This window comes from Andrena cerasifolii, chromosome 16 (assembly GCF_050908995.1).
Source record: "Andrena cerasifolii isolate SP2316 chromosome 16, iyAndCera1_principal, whole genome shotgun sequence".
NCBI classification, from domain to species: Eukaryota; Metazoa; Arthropoda; class Insecta; order Hymenoptera; family Andrenidae; genus Andrena; species Andrena cerasifolii.
This window is the reverse complement of record NC_135133.1, coordinates 9864854-9880436: the sequence shown is the minus strand read 5'-3', so window position 1 is coordinate 9880436 and position 15583 is coordinate 9864854. Positions and strand designations below refer to the sequence as shown.

General features: G+C 49.1%; 1 protein-coding gene across 8 annotated transcripts in view; it reads left to right on the top strand.

The window, feature by feature from the left end:
- The window catches only part of Pum (pumilio), a 75112-nt gene extending 59574 nt beyond the window's left edge, over positions 1-15538 (top strand). For 7 of the 8 annotated variants that reach the window (XM_076829435.1, XM_076829437.1, XM_076829436.1 and 4 more), the window contains 9 exons: positions 5170-5556; positions 6089-6329; positions 6818-6982; positions 7255-7374; positions 7493-7787; positions 7871-8111; positions 8290-8680; positions 8755-8923; positions 9059-15538. In XM_076829435.1, the coding sequence (XP_076685550.1) occupies positions 5170-5556; positions 6089-6329; positions 6818-6982; positions 7255-7374; positions 7493-7787; positions 7871-8111; positions 8290-8680; positions 8755-8923; positions 9059-9374 (2325 nt within the window). In that variant the 3' untranslated portion in view covers positions 9375-15538. The remainder of the gene's footprint in view (positions 1-5169; positions 5557-6088; positions 6330-6817; positions 6983-7254; positions 7375-7492; positions 7788-7870; positions 8112-8289; positions 8681-8754; positions 8924-9058) is intronic. The other variant, XM_076829439.1, reaches the window with a different exon arrangement.
- Positions 15539-15583: the final 45 nt, after the last annotated feature.

Sequence of the window (15583 nt, the reverse complement as noted above, 5' to 3'; positions counted from 1 at the left end):
GGTGTCAAGTGTGCCTCGGTTGATCGGCAAACCGTGACGCGCGTGCAATTGAATATTCGCGAGCGTGATGCGTCGGTGGAGGGAGAGAGAGAGCTAAAAACACGCGTTATCAAAGCACCGCTGGCACGATATCCGCGCCCGTTATCAACGTGCCTCGCCGATCGCTGTGACAATGCGAAACGATAAAACGGTGGCGGATGCATGCTCCGATTCGAGACCGTTTGATGTGTCTGCATTACATCGATCTTTCGCAGCGGTTCGCGCGCGCATAGTTGACGGGCAACGCTATTAACGACAAAGTTATCGCGGCCGGCACACGGACCGCCGTTCCGACGATTTCTCTTCCTCTTCGGGGATCGCTGGTAACCGCTCTGCCACGTCTAAAGCGACACGCCAGTGATTGTGCTCTGCTCTTTCACTGCTACCGCGGCGGGGAAAAAGTAGTTTTCTCAAAGACAATGCGCCACCGACGTCTTTCCTGGTTTATATTCCCCATTTCTCGCCTGCCCCGAGATAGGAGAGACACCGGGGCTGGTAGGCCAGTTTTTCAGTTTTTGATTTTTAATCAATTATGTGCACGGAATATCATTAAACCGGTTAGTATATTTGATAGGGCATACGTTTGGCTACCTGATCCAATTTTTAAAGTTGACTCAATGTGAAAACAATTGAGGTATTTTAATGTTTTTCTAACACCTTCCATGCTGGTCAACCAGCCCCACGATCGGGGTTGGTTGACTTACAATATAGGGTAGGTTGACTATAGGTAGGTACAATCAGTTAAGAAAATGTTATTAGTAACTTAAGTCAGTGGTAATAAAATAACACAATGTCACAAGAGTTGTTTCATTATAAAATATTAATTTCTTTCTTTCATATTTTAATAATAAACTGAAATCTTTTTGAACTTAAACACAAATTATAATGTATTTGTAACACAGTGAAATTTAAACAAAAAATAAAAATCGCTTTCCGAATAGCGAAACAACAATTTAAACCTTATTAACGTTATTAGTCAACCAGCCCCGACCGATCATTTTGACTTCAACGATCTATACAGCCTTCAATTATTTACGTATAAAAAAAAACACAGTGTGAATATATCGCCTAATAAACAAACTTTAAAGTAGTCCCTTAACATTTATTCTATTGTAACTATATAGAGCGTGAAAAAATAAAATCTTTAAGCAAAAATATTTACTTACGTAATCAATGTTTCGACAAACGCTGATAACTGTTAAAAAACGTGCGATCTCGGGGTCGGACGTAAATGCATGTCATAGGAGAAGTGACTTATTTATACTGTAAACGATTAGTCAACCTACCCCTCGAGCCAACCAGCCTCGGTCCTCCCCTACCGACAGGACCATAAAATGGAAAGTTGTGCCGTTTACTCGGTTCACTCGGCAGCGGTTTTTTGTGCTCGACTCGAAGCCACCAAAAATCTCGACGCGCTAATATCGAGACGATCGATCGTCCACCTTGCTCGCGCCGCAAGGAAGGCAACCCGCCGCGGCGTAGTAAATGTTAAAGTTACCCATTCGAAGCGCGCCGTTTTGAAAGTCAAACGAGCACGCTTGAAGGTTCATTGAACCGCCACTTCCTTCGCTGCTAAACCCGTTTTCACGACCGCGTTGCGACGGATTTAGTAACGAATATCTCTCTCGCCTTAATGGTTCTTATATCACTGATTACGCCGCGCGGACCCCCGCTTTGGTAATCGAAGCGCTCGGGCTCGCCGCCAATTCCTCGGCCGGCCGGTAATTCTTTGGCACTGGAAACTAGGCGCTCTCGCCGCTGCTTTCCAGCGACCACGGTGTTTTCGCGTGTCGACGGGAAATTCGCCTTGTCCTCGGGAACGACAGCTGGCCAATGGCACCGCGGTACCTGTTGTGGGGGATCTCCCGTGCCTTCGCTAAAGTGTCTCGGAATCTATGCGCTTCTACGCGATTCGAATGAAACGTGGGCAGGACTATTTTAGTTCAGCGTGAACTCAAGAATCGATGCTTCGGGATCGATAGCCACCTTTTTTCCCCCTGAGCAATCAAGTCTCCTGCAGAGGTCTCGCGTTTCCCAAGGAAACTACCCAGCACCCAGGACTGTTGCTGTTATTTACGACAACTAGATTACCATCGCGGTCTTTCCGTTGCCGACAGTCGCCTGCTCCTCGCGTTATGAATTTCTCTTTTGTTCTACTATCGTCAACGTGCATTACGCCGAAGGGAGGGGAAGCGATCGTATCGGGGCTCGTTTCCTCTTCGCAGTTAACAAATAAACACGCCACTTAGCGCCCCCGATCCAGTGATTATCGTATCCGAAGCGAGTAACGCGTGTTTCGACGGGGGAGAGAGCGCCAGTGGCTAGGGTCGAGGAAAAATCGAACGCCGCGCGAGCCATTAAGGCCGGATAATGGCCAGAAGGGGTTTTCGAAAAATCTGGCAACGATTGTCACGGTCGACTCGTGCCAGATTCCCTTTCAGCGTGTTGGCGTGGGATACTCGAGTGTAGAGCAGCGGAGGAATCAATAGGCACTCGTATTGTAGCGCAGGGATTTGCGAGCCGCCGGCGGAAACCTTACGTATTCAACAGTGAGTCACACTTCCAGGAACGGGGTATGCATCCCACACCCCTCTTCTCTCACCTACGACAATGTTCCGCGGGCATTGTTCGCCAACCCTTGCCAAAATCAAACGCTCCCCGTCGCTCCCTCTGCGGCGAGGCTTCAACCCCATTTTTTTCCAGCCCCTTTTCAAACGCAATCACCGTGATTTCCATTTAGGCGTTCGTTTCGCCGCTCCCCGCACCGTTCGAGGGCACTAATGACTTCTGCGGTAATGCCCGCAACGCCATTCAAAACTGTGCCGTGAATTGAGTAGCCTCTCAACCGTTCTCTCTCGCTTTCTTGCGGACGCGCGATACGCCCGAGCGTCAACCACCGGATCGCGGCTGGTGTGTGCCATTTTTTTTTACCCTCTCCGCGTGGCACCGCGACTTGTTAGCCAATCGGTCGGCCGGCCGTGTGCTGGCCGACGCTCGAGCAGAATGAAAAGTTCGCCAGCTAAGTAATTGGAGCCTAATCACTCGATGAGATTGAAAGATAAGCCGGCGAGCGGACCCTGAGAATTATAGCCGGCCGCGGGTTGGTCAGCCGGCGATAAGATAGCCGTGTTATTAAACAGTTCGTAGACGGTAATAAATATGGTGACCGTAACCTGGCACCCGTCTCTCAACGGGATTAAGGTTCCCTCTCGGGGCCAAGTGTTTGTTGGAGTCGAACTTTACTGTGGCGCGGAGCCGAGCGAGAGCAGCCCGGTCATCGCCGCGCCTACTCTCGACGCTGCGCGTGGTTACATTCTAGTTACAGCCGGAAGTGGGTCAGAGTTGATCGGAACAGGCCTCCTCTCCGCGGGATTATCAAACTTTCCGCGAGGAGAAGACTTTTCGCCGCATTGCGTGCGGCGCGAGCTCTCCGCTAGAGATCCGTGCCAGCTGTCGCCGTAACGCATCATAATGATCCTTTATGGTCCCTTTGTCTCGGCGCGCTCGCACTTGGCTCTCGGCTGGATAGCGCGGGAAGGCAGTTTTCCAAGTTCAGCAGACCTTGAACGATACAAAGAGCGATGCCCACGGGCTGGGAAAAGAGGGGTCCCGAAGGTTTGCGCGTGGAATAATCATGGAACGTAACCGTGGCCTTGGCTGAAGCTCGAGCCGCTTCCGGAAGAGGTTAATACCCGAAACGCATCGCTGACTCGGGAGGGCTAGAGCGTGTCGTGAATGGTTCAAGTTTCTACGCTCTCGCGGGCCCGAGCGAGCTATTCGAACAATGCCTATTTATTTCCTAGATCGTTATCTTCGTTAAAGGTCTAAAACCATTTTTACGCTCCAACCGTAATGACAGCACGAAGAAGCACCCCCCGCTCGGTAATCGGTAACGCGTAATTGTCTAATTAAAGGCGAACGCGCTCTTTCCGGGGCCATTCCTTCCGTAACGCCGTGCGCAACTGCTTTTGCAATCTCGCTGGCGAATCGTTGCGTAAACCTTGGCAAGGAACACGTGCACGGTGACGAGTTCGATTAAGATCCATTCCACTCGATTCTCCTCCGCGTGGCTTGGTCATCCTCGTCATCTCAGCCCCGCGAATTCTTGCATCGATCACGCACGCGAAACTAGCCTAGTCTCCCGATGGTCTGGCCGTCCAAGGCCACTTAGCAGCTATCCGAAAGAGTGGATGACGGCGCGAGGAGGGCAAGGATGGGCCAGACCCGACGGACGGTCCAGCCACGGTCAAACTGTACCACGTTTATCGGTCAATTAGAGCCCGGTGCGAGTACCGGTAACATAGAGGCGAGAACGCTTCTCTCGGTGAACGTCCGCATGGGTTCGTCGACCCCGAGCCAACCCAGGCCTCTGCTCCTCGTCCACGAGCATTAATGCTCGCTTTTACGCCGCTCTCTCGGCTTCTCCGCGGAGATCGACCTTGATCCGAAACTCGGGGCCCGCTCGGATCTCGCCCAGTAACAGGATGCCGTCATCAGGCCTCCGAGCATCGATTACGTTACGCGATCAACGACTCCTCGGCTCCTTAAGCGACTTAATCTCCGCCGGTGCGGTTGGAGGCCTGCCCGGAGCTGCTCGGTAAACGCTCGAGAGCGCATCGTCGAATAAATTAAGACGACGGGGCCCGACTCCGCTGGCGAGTGCCCCGCACGCTCCCCGTCACGTTTCCCCGGAAAATTTGCATGCGATCGTGTGCCCGCCGACCGTTCGCGGGATCTAGCACAGCCCTGCGGATCCGCCTGATAACTGGGGCCGCTGGAATCCGGGGTAGAGGTGACTGAAATCCACTCGACGGGCTTCTGATGCGAACAAATTCTGCGCGCAGTTTCCGGGGATATATCAGACTATTAACCCCGCGGCGAGGGTAACCCGGAGTTATCAGCTATGCAAACTTGGTGATTAATTGGGCAGGGTGGGCTTGATATTTCGGACAATTACACCGCGCTATGGCACTAGCACCGTAAAGGGACAAGGGTACGAGGAAGCTAGGGTTACTGCGTCGATTTCGACGACTGTTGGTCGACGCGTGCATCACGCACGTCGCAAGTGATTACCGACGACGGTGTGTACACGCGATCGTGGAGATAACCGTGGATCCTTTCTGTTGGCAGCAACTATTCCGAAGTCAGCCGCAAGGGGCCACGCCGCAGCAGTTGCAGTTGCTGCAGCAGCAGCAGCAGCAACAACAGCAGCAGTACCTGGCCGCCTCGCAGGCCCAGCAACAGCAGCAACAGCAACAGCAGCAGAACTTTCCCACGGCACCGTACACCGTGATCAGCGGCCAGGAACCGTACGTCGGGGCGCTGATAGCCGGGGCACCACCTCCAGTGGTACCGCAGTATTATGGGGTCGCGCCGTGGGTCTATCCAGCCGGGCTGCTACCGCAAGCACCCCCCCAGGCCGCAGCCCCGCCGCCTCCGAGGCGACCGCTGACACCATCGTCGGCCGCGGCCGCGGCAGCCGCCGCCCAAGACACTGCAAATAATTTGGCGCAGACTGTAAGTGGCTAATTAGTCTGTTTCCCGAAGCCGCCCGGACGGCCACAGGCGCGCACGTGTTTAGAAATAAATCCTATTGTCGGTGTACTGTTTTAGACCGGCCTCCTCGTCGATACCGCGCGCTACCTCGACGAGGGGACCGCCGCGATATTATTCCACCGGTCGATTTTGCTTCAACTTCGTCACTTGGAACATAGAGAATTCTTAGCTCCATTCTCTTCGGAGATGCGGACACGTTATTGCGACTATAAACCAGGTGGATGCACAATTTCAAGCAAGTCGACGGCGTGTAAATTCGCGAACGCCTTTAGTAAGACGTCTCTGCGCCGCCTCCTCTGAATCTTCCTCGTTGACGAACGCCGGGGCGGTGGAGATTAAATATAAACGTAGCGCAATTTCCCGGCCCATTAACGTTCCTACGTTTCCACGTTTCTGTTCAAATAAATCTGGGAGATCGGACGTCTGGCTCTGATATGCGTTGGTCCGCGTCAGCTTGTTGGACTTTGTGAGAACAGGGTTTTTTTTTCTCCAGGTTCAGGGTCAGTACCAGGTGATACCAGCGTATTACGATCAGAATGGGTCCATAGTGATGGGCGGTGTGCGCGGGCTGAGCTCCGCGGCAACTCCCATGAGATTGGTGAGCCCTGCGCCGGTTCTGGTGAACAGAGCCCCGTCACAGCCACCACCTGGACCACCGGCTCCGCCGCCACCCAGCCTCTACTCGCAACCGACCCCCACGTCCCACAGCAACGCCACGCCGGGCGAATGTTTGGGTAAGACGCTCCGCGACGGTGGACATTGTAATTAAACGCATCCGGATCCAGTCGTCAGCGTTGTAGATACGTCTGTGTTGTTACGTTCTGTTTTATATCGACCCGTTCCCTAAAAGCTACGCGACACAGGCATTTTCATATATATATATATATATATTTATAATATGTATATACATATACAGATGCATGGCACAAAGCGAGACATGTACCGACGACGGGTCTCGAGAGGATTTTACATATATATATATACTGTATTTATTAACGTTACAATAACTTGTCTGTACATATGTACGTGTATGCGCCACGTATATTAATCTTGTGACTAAAAGGGAAAAGTTTACACGGAGTCTCAGCGTCGATGGCGTGTGCGTGCGTGTGTGTGTTGAGCGACGGTGCCGCTAGGCTTGATAGACGGTGTAAGGTTGGTAACGTACGGCGGATTAATTGATAACTAAGAGCGTGTGTGGGGTTGCGGGCTTTCGGTGCAGGTCTGGCGGCGTGCAGTGCAGCGGCAGTGGTTGCACAAGCCCAGGCAGTCGCGGTGCAGCAGGCTCAGCAGCAAGGATCAGGACTTGCCGCCGGTTTAGCGGCCCTGGGATACGGCGGCTCCCCTCTGGGAGCACTGGGCTCGCCGGCTCAGCTTCAGAGCACAGGTACAGATCCCCGTAGCCCAAAGAATCGTTCACCGAAGAGCGCCACTCTTCCATTTCAGGCGTCGAGCCGGAGCCCTCTGTTCTCTTGTACATAACCGATCGAACAATTTGTTGCATGCTTCGTAGCGAGCGTACCCGTCTCTCCTTAGTTCTCCCGTGTTCAACGTGTGAACCCTTCTAGCGATGTTCTCGTTGTAGAATCAGATCGATGACCGTGCGCTTGGTTCCCTTATTGACTCGACTTCAGAACCTCTTGCCTCCTCTGTTCGCAGGTCTGGGCCTCGGCGCTTCTTCCACCGCGCGACGAGATTCCTTCGATAGGAACACGTCTGCTTTCAGCCCCAGCTTGGAGTACAGCCGCGCAAAGTGGCCGCAGAGTTACGGCGCTCTTGGTAAGAATCGCTTTAGTGTCGGGCGGTGGAGGATAGTTGAAGAGTTATTGATGTAGAAGTGGTAGGAAATGTAGGAGTTACTAAGGCTTACTCTACATTCGAGCTATTCCGTTTATAGGCACGGTGACAGCATCGCCAAGCCCATTAGGATTATCCTTAACGCCGCCGCCAACTTTGGGAGGATCTTTGGGCGGGCTGGTCGGCGGAGCTAGCCGAGTATCCGCCGCTCCCGGGGCAGAGGCCAAGTTCCGTGCCAGCGCGGTCCCAGCTCTAACAGCTAACGGTGTCTTCGGCTCTAGCAGCTCTCTTTTCCCGAACCTGGTGGGCAAGCCAGGCCGCGGCGGCACCACCAGCATCGGAGACAAAAATGCCGGGGGACGGTCACGTTTGCTGGAAGACTTCAGGAATAACCGGTACGTGCCTGTCGAGCTACTAACTCCAGCGACGCTGTGTCGCGTTACGGGCTTACGTTACAGAGCCGTTTCGCGCGTTGCAGATTCCCGAGCCTTCAACTACGCGATCTGGCCAATCACATAGTCGAATTCAGCCAGGATCAGCACGGTTCCCGTTTCATACAGCAGAAATTGGAACGAGCCTCGGCCAGCGAAAAGCAGCTTGTGTTCCAGGAGATACTCACCTCCGCTTACTCACTGATGACAGATGTCTTCGGGAATTATGTTATACAGAAGTTCTTTGAATTCGGCACGCCGGAACAGAAGTCCACCCTCGCCCAAAAGGTGATTACCGCGATACACTGAATCCTAGCATTATCGCGCACCCAATAATGATGATCACTTTTGCGTGTCAACTGATATTCTACGCTGATCGAGAATAGCCCTAGCTGATTCAGCGAGGCATAGGCGCCTATGGAGGCTCTTGGTTTTGCTACTGTTATATATATCCGTGTTGCGTTAGGTTCGAGGACACGTGCTGCCCTTGGCACTGCAGATGTATGGCTGTAGAGTGATTCAGAAGGCTCTCGAATCGATCGGACCAGAACAGCAGCAAGAGATAGTGCGGGAGTTGGACGGGCACGTTCTGAAGTGCGTGAAAGATCAAAATGGAAATCACGTTGTGCAGAAGTGCATCGAGTGCGTCGAGCCACGGGCACTGCAGTTCGTGATCGGCGCATTCGCCGGGCAGGTCTATTCGCTGAGTACTCACCCGTACGGGTGCAGAGTGATCCAACGTATTCTCGAGCACTGCACTCCGGAGCAGACACAGGGCATCCTTCAAGAACTGCACTCTGCAACAGACCAGCTGATTCAAGATCAGTATGGCAACTACGTCATCCAGCATGTACTCGGTGAGTAAGAAGCTTTATTTATAACCGTAGTAGCTTCCTCTCCTGGATTTGAAAATTATCCGTTTCTGTCGAAGAGCACGGAAAGCCGGAAGACAAGGCACAATTGATCAGCAGTGTTAGGGGTAAAGTACTTACTCTCTCTCAACACAAGTTCGCGAGCAACGTTGTGGAGAAGTGTGTCACTCATGCTACGAGACAGGAGCGTGCTGTACTCATCGAGGAAGTATGCGGCTTCAACGACAAGTAAGTTTCACCGAATACCATGACTCGCGGTTGGCGTGATTGAAGAAGTATCAAGCTTTAGTTCAACTTAGTTCTATGTTACGTAAGCCGCCCGAGAATTTCTTGTGACTAATTTTTGCACGTGTTGCGAAACAGCGCATTGAACGTTATGATGAAGGATCAGTATGCCAACTACGTGGTGCAGAAGATGATCGATGTAGCGGAACCAGCGCAACGCAAAGTATTGATGCACAAGATCCGCCCACACTTGGGAAGCTTGCGCAAGTACACCTACGGCAAGCACATCATCGTGAAGCTAGAGAAGTTCTTCATGAAGACAGCGTCCGCGATGGGGGTGGCGACGCCAGCTGGTGCTTCGAGCGGCGGAGGTGATCTCGGTCCCATCGGACCGCCTGCTTCTGCTGCTGGCACCGTCTCGACGCCAGCTCAGCAGCCAACGCAGGTTCTGTAAAGCGTACGGTTTCAGAAAGTGTAACAGCTTTTCGAGATCTTCGTGCGTTGAAAGGAAACACGTACCAAGACCTACGTAATATTTATTGCAACGGTATCTATCGCCATTAATCTATAATGGCCGATGAAAAGTAGAGGATGCAGTTCTGTGTGCCGTGCTCACCTCGTTGTCCCTTCTCGGGGCTATATAAAGCTGAAGGGAGTGAGAGACCGCGCGTATCCAGATAAGATGAGGAAAAAACAAAGAAGAAGAACGAACTACCGAGACAATTTTTCTTATTTTTGCAAAACCATAAAACGCTGACAGAATCTGTACAGAGAAAATCGAGAATGGACAACGCGATTATCACGGCACGAGAAAAAGAAAAGAAACACTTCAAGATCGAATGTGTCAGAAAAAAAACCAGTTTGTAGAGTAACGTTAGAGGTGCAGTGCATTTTTTCTATTAGTAACCTAACGTGCTGCCGAGTAATATATTCGTAGGCGATTCGTATATGAAGTGTCGCGAGAGTTGCACCAATAACGTTCGAAAACCGAGTTTCTTCGAAACGGCTGGACTAGCTTCGAGCAATCGTAAAAGAAACTGCAGTGCTGAGATGGCTGATTGTCTTTTTAACGCCGCTCGTTCGACCGACGAGTTGACGACGATGGAAATTTAAAACGGCACGAACGTGTTCCGACAATTCTTAAGAAACAGGTTTCCCCTTCGTTTTTAAGTAATATCATCGTTATTTAACGAGACACACCACTTTATCCTTTTAAACTCAGCACTCTTACGAAGGAGCATAGAGAGCTCTGTCCTCTGGCAAACACTTAAAAACAAGTTTTAAAAAAGAAAAAACAAAGAAAGATAAGGAACAGCTACGGAGATATCGCGGGCCGCGTTGATATCGGCTCGGCGAGATCGCGGGAGCTCGGTGTAACAACAGCAGAGGTTCGAAGGAGAGGAAATTGTGTTTAGACAGCTAGGATAGATGTTAGAGCTGCATGCATTTATATCGAGTTGTAACGAGAGTGCGATGGCCGTAAAAAAAAAAATACACCATGCACGAGAACGTCTTGATCGCGATTGTACCGCGCCGCCTTTGCACGCTGAAAGTAGTATTATACCCTTGTGCGCGGTACACGTCCGATCAACGAATCGGTGATCGGGTTCAGACGATTCGATAGAGGTGTTGTTAGGAGCTACAGATACGTTGATTAAAATCTAGCATAGCGTTTGACATGGGAATGAAGCTGAGTAACCCCTGACCCGACCGCTAATCTGCCCCCTCCCCCCCCATATTTGATTGTTTCAGATCCTTCGCGAGACAAAAAAGAAACGAAACCACCAAGGATAGAAAAGAATGGAAACCAATTTCGTTATTCTTGTTTCAGCGTTTAGAAAACGGATTCTTGAAAATGAACTGATACATGAGATATATATATATATAGAAATGGTAGACAGAATTTAGCAGGAATAGATGAAAGGAATGAAACAGAAAGATAAGTAAAAAAAAAGAAAAGACAGAGACAAAAACAGTGAGGAGAGACATCAAGTCGTCAGCACGGTTCTCCTTTGTTCGTTTTATGTTTGCCGCCTCCACAGGCGCGGAGCATTTTTTTCTACTCTCTTAAACGTCCTTTTTCACATACCCCTTTCTCTCTCTTCCCCCACCCTCCCCCGGATCCCTCTCCCTTTCGCCCCCTCCCCACCCTCCACCAATCTCCAAATCCTCGAATTTTGTAAATTGTGATATAAATAAATAACAAATGTGTATAGGTACGACGTGACAAACCCTATCGTGAGGAACCGTAAATTCAATGAATAATTTTATTTTTCACGGGAATTCTCTCCTTTTTAACGGACTTTGTGAATATCGTGTATTATAATAATTACTAATTATATTAAATTTAAATATGATTTACGTTCTAATGCTGCTGACCCTCGATCAATATACATTACATGTCCCTTTCTCCTGCCGTTTTTAAAAATGGTCTCAACCACCCCCCGCTTGCCCCCTCGCCCCGACCCCCCCACGACCCCTTCACACACAGACACATACACACACACACATTTTCCAGTTGTAAGATATGAACATTTTGACAAAGGAGACGCTCTAGAGGAAAGAAATTGTTTATATTCGAATTCATCCAATTCCCAACCGTACCCCTCCTCCCCCCCTCGCCAACACATCTGCCCCCTCCTCTCCTTTCGAAGCTAATCGCAGCCACCGCGGACGCGGTGATTTCTGAACGTAACTGAGACTCATTGTACATTATATAAATGTTAACGCGTTCTTTAAAAGAAGGAAAACGTCAGGAAATTAATGTTCCCATTGCGTGTGTATCTATATCTTTTCGCGCCACATTTCCCCCTCCGCTGCCACCCCTCCCCCTTCACACATTCACACATTAGAAGACCATTATATGTACACAACTGAGCATTTCGATTTGTACATTATTAATGCCGATCGGATAAGACGGTTGGAAAGAGCGCCTCTCAGCTATTTTCAGTAGCATCGGGCTTTTTTTTCTTCTCTCTTCTTCTTCTTCTTTTAAGTACCCTTTTAAAGGGTGCTTACTCGTTCTCTAGTTTATTTTTTTTTTGCAATCCTTGAGTTTATACGATTGTTTTATTTAATGTTGAGCTTCGTTCGTCCTGCACGAGTCGCAACACTCTCGCCGCGTTTTACGTTCCCGATTTCTCGCCGATAGTTGACATTAGATTTCTACACGCGACGGAACCAAATCCCAAGGGTCGGATCCAGTTTTCTTCTTCTATGCACCTTGCCGCGGATCTTTTTTTTTTATCCGTTTCGGCGGCGTCCTCGCGTTCGCCGCATGTACGATTTTATTCGCCCGGGACGCGAACCTTTGTGTAGTAAAAGCTTATTAGGAGGTCCTCGAGAATTTCACCCCTGGAAGTTAGAGGCAAGAACGAAAGTTTCATCTAAATCGCTTCACGAGTCGTGTGTGTGTATATATATATTATTATTCTTCATCGAGGTGGTCCCCTCTCGACGATTGTACAAAATCTCGCCAAGTTTTTTAAATCCGACGATCGTACGCGCGATCCACCATCCATCCCCAGCCGCCACCACCACCACCCCCCCCCCCCCCCCCATTTGTATACATCAAAGTTCGTTGCACCCTCGTAATCGATAGGCGATAATGAGTAAGATCGAGGTTTGTAATCTTAAAGCCGTGTACAATGTATGATATTTTGTTAAAAAAAACTTAGGTGTTAAATGTGTAGATTTCTAAAAGAACATGGGAGCAGGGAAAAGAAAAGAAAGAGAGGACAACCGCCAAGCAAATTCGAGGTCCGTCGCGATTTTGTACAAAAAAAAAAGAGAAGGAAACAAACGAATAGAACAGTTCGGTAAAGAGAGAAGGAAAAAAGACTAAACGAGCAGAACGGAGAGGAGAGGGAGAAAACACTAGCCGCTTTCTTTGTAAGATATTGTAAATAACGATTTATTAACGAAATTGACAAATTCTTGGGTAGCCATTCTCTCTTTCTCTTTCTTCTTTGCGCGGGGATTACTTACTCTTGGTAGTGGGCGCGACCGGTGTCACGAACAGGGGTAGGAAGGAACAGATGAAAATGTTTATACAGAGAAAGAGACGCAGTACTTATCGGATTCATCGGGCGCTGTTTCCTGGCCTTTTTTCTCTTTTCTTTTTTCTTACTTTGCCCGAACCGCCCTCGTGATCTTTACCGATACTCGCGGAGGACAGGCTACGACGAGCCGTCGATCTCCACCCCTCCGCAAATCGATCGTTTCGGAAATCGCTGAGAGGAGGCCGCTCGTTTTGGAGCCGCGAATTGAAAGGGAAACAAAGAGGAAGACAGGAAAATACCGAACAAGGAAACGAGAAAAGAAACAGTACACGCACGATTACGAAACGAGAACATCTCGGTAATACAGACAGACATTCCAACCGCCCCATTCTCCCCCACACATTTCACCCCTCGGTCGACAGGATATATATTATAACTCGCCGTTCACCGCGGATCGCGTAGATTAACGACGTTTAATGTGTTTACTAATATTTAAATAAGGAATGACGATAGTTCCTTCGTCCGTGTAAAATCACGCGCATCATTTTGTAAATTAGAGGAAGGCGAAGAGAAAAAGCAAGTACGGTCGGAAACGGCACCGTCTCATCTTTTGTAATAGAAGCATCGGTAATATTCTATGTCACACGCCCACACTCCCCTGTCGAGGTTGTAGTAGGAAACCCGGAGGAAAGAAAAGAAAAAACCGAAAAGTCATAGCAGAAGCGAAACTCAAACGCAAAATCTCATGTCTTATCAGCTAAGGTTATTTGATTACTATTATATACTTTTTATTATCATAATCATTAATATTATTCTTATTATTCTTCTTATTATTATTATTGCTATAATTATTATTATTACGATTATCATCATTATCAATATTGTTTGATTAACGACCTTCCCTTTATCGATTATTATCGCTATTACTAATGATTGCTAGATACACACTTCTATATACATATGAATATAAATATACATATATATATATGCATATATATATAAAGAAAAAAACGCGTAAGGCAGACTCACGTATATTATAACGCTTTATAAATATGGTACATACATATACGAGTACGGTTACACTTTCATTTTACGCTCCGGCTGTCCCGTTTCTGTCCTATTGAGGGAGAAGAACGAAGGGAAACGTAACGATCGTTTGAACTCCGAGCGAAACATGTAGCGACGGGGACGTTTAGCGAATAGGGCCACCACCTAATTTGCTGTCGTGTTATATATACATATATATATATATACATATATACATATTGTCTACTTAAGCTTCTGAGGAATGAAGGAAATTCTTAAAACGCCTTTTTGATTATAAATAGTGTAAATTTTTTATATAGCGCGAGAATGGACGTAATTATTGGTTGCGCGACTTCAGCGAACGTGCGCGCGCGCACTGTGTGTAAAGAGAAAGCAAAAACAGCAAAAAGCGCGAGCGAAAAATAAGGAAAGTGTAAAGATATGAAATCACAACGTACGATACACGGATGGACCTCTTTCGATCTCCCCCCCCCCCCCCCCCCCAACTGAGTTTCAGCATCCATCCGTGTATAGCATTGGCCCCGTTGATTTTCGTTTGTCCTTTTTCCGCATTACGGATTCGCGCGATTCGTCAGATCCGCCTGCGAGAGAACTGCGAGCAGTTCGTCCAGCCCCAGCGAATCGTTGTTCCGCGTGCGCGCGTAATCCCCCTCGCCCGCCCCTCTTACACCCCCCCGTTCCTCGAGCGTGCTGTACTCTTTGTAAAATATGTAAAAGTGTGCGAGAGACGTTCAGTATTTCTGTACACACGATTTGGTACATATATATGTATATATATAATACACATGTATACATATACGGTCCTTTTTGTAAATTTCTGCGCGATCGTACGATTCGTCGCCGAGCAAACGAAGAGGAAACGACGGAAAAGTAGAGCAATTTTGTTAAATAAAGGATCCGAGTCGCGGGATTTTGTAACGCCAAGCAGTATCGAAACCTTTTAATTCTTGCCTATTGTGTTGATTGAACGGCGACGACGAGAATTCGACCGGCGTCGTTCGGAAAAGCGATTCCCTCCAATCGGACAGAGAACGGTGAGCGGGGTCACGTCTACGAGGTTTCACGCGCGCCGCGGACACTGAGCGAGAATGTCGCGTGTTCGAGATGGGCGGCTTCGTGCCGTGGTGTCCCTGTATATAATGAATCCAATGGGACGAATAGTCGACAGACAAACAAAGGAAATAAGAGATCTTTTGGCCGACCGCGGGGCGAGCAGCAGCGATTGATGCGCCCCGGGACTTTACCGCGTGGAGATTCGATCAGAGAGAAAAATTGTGCACCGTTCGGAGAGAAATGTTGGGCGCGCTCGATTCGGCGTATATACAGAGATACATCGCGCGGCCACTGCGAAAAGCGTTTCCACGTTCCGTTACGTATTTTCATCCCCCTTGCGCTCCCTTTTTAAAAACCTTCGACATTTGTACTTTAGATACGATCATCTCTCTATCTCTATTTCGCCGCCACCCCTGGCCCCTTTTTTCTCTCACGCCCGGACACACGCCAACCCCTCTCGCCGAGGGGGGGAGGGGGGTGTTCGCCGCGAACACCTGAAGGGAAGGAAAGGAAGGGGGGGGGGAAGAAAAAAGAAAATTGAGCGAGACGGATGGAAGAAGAA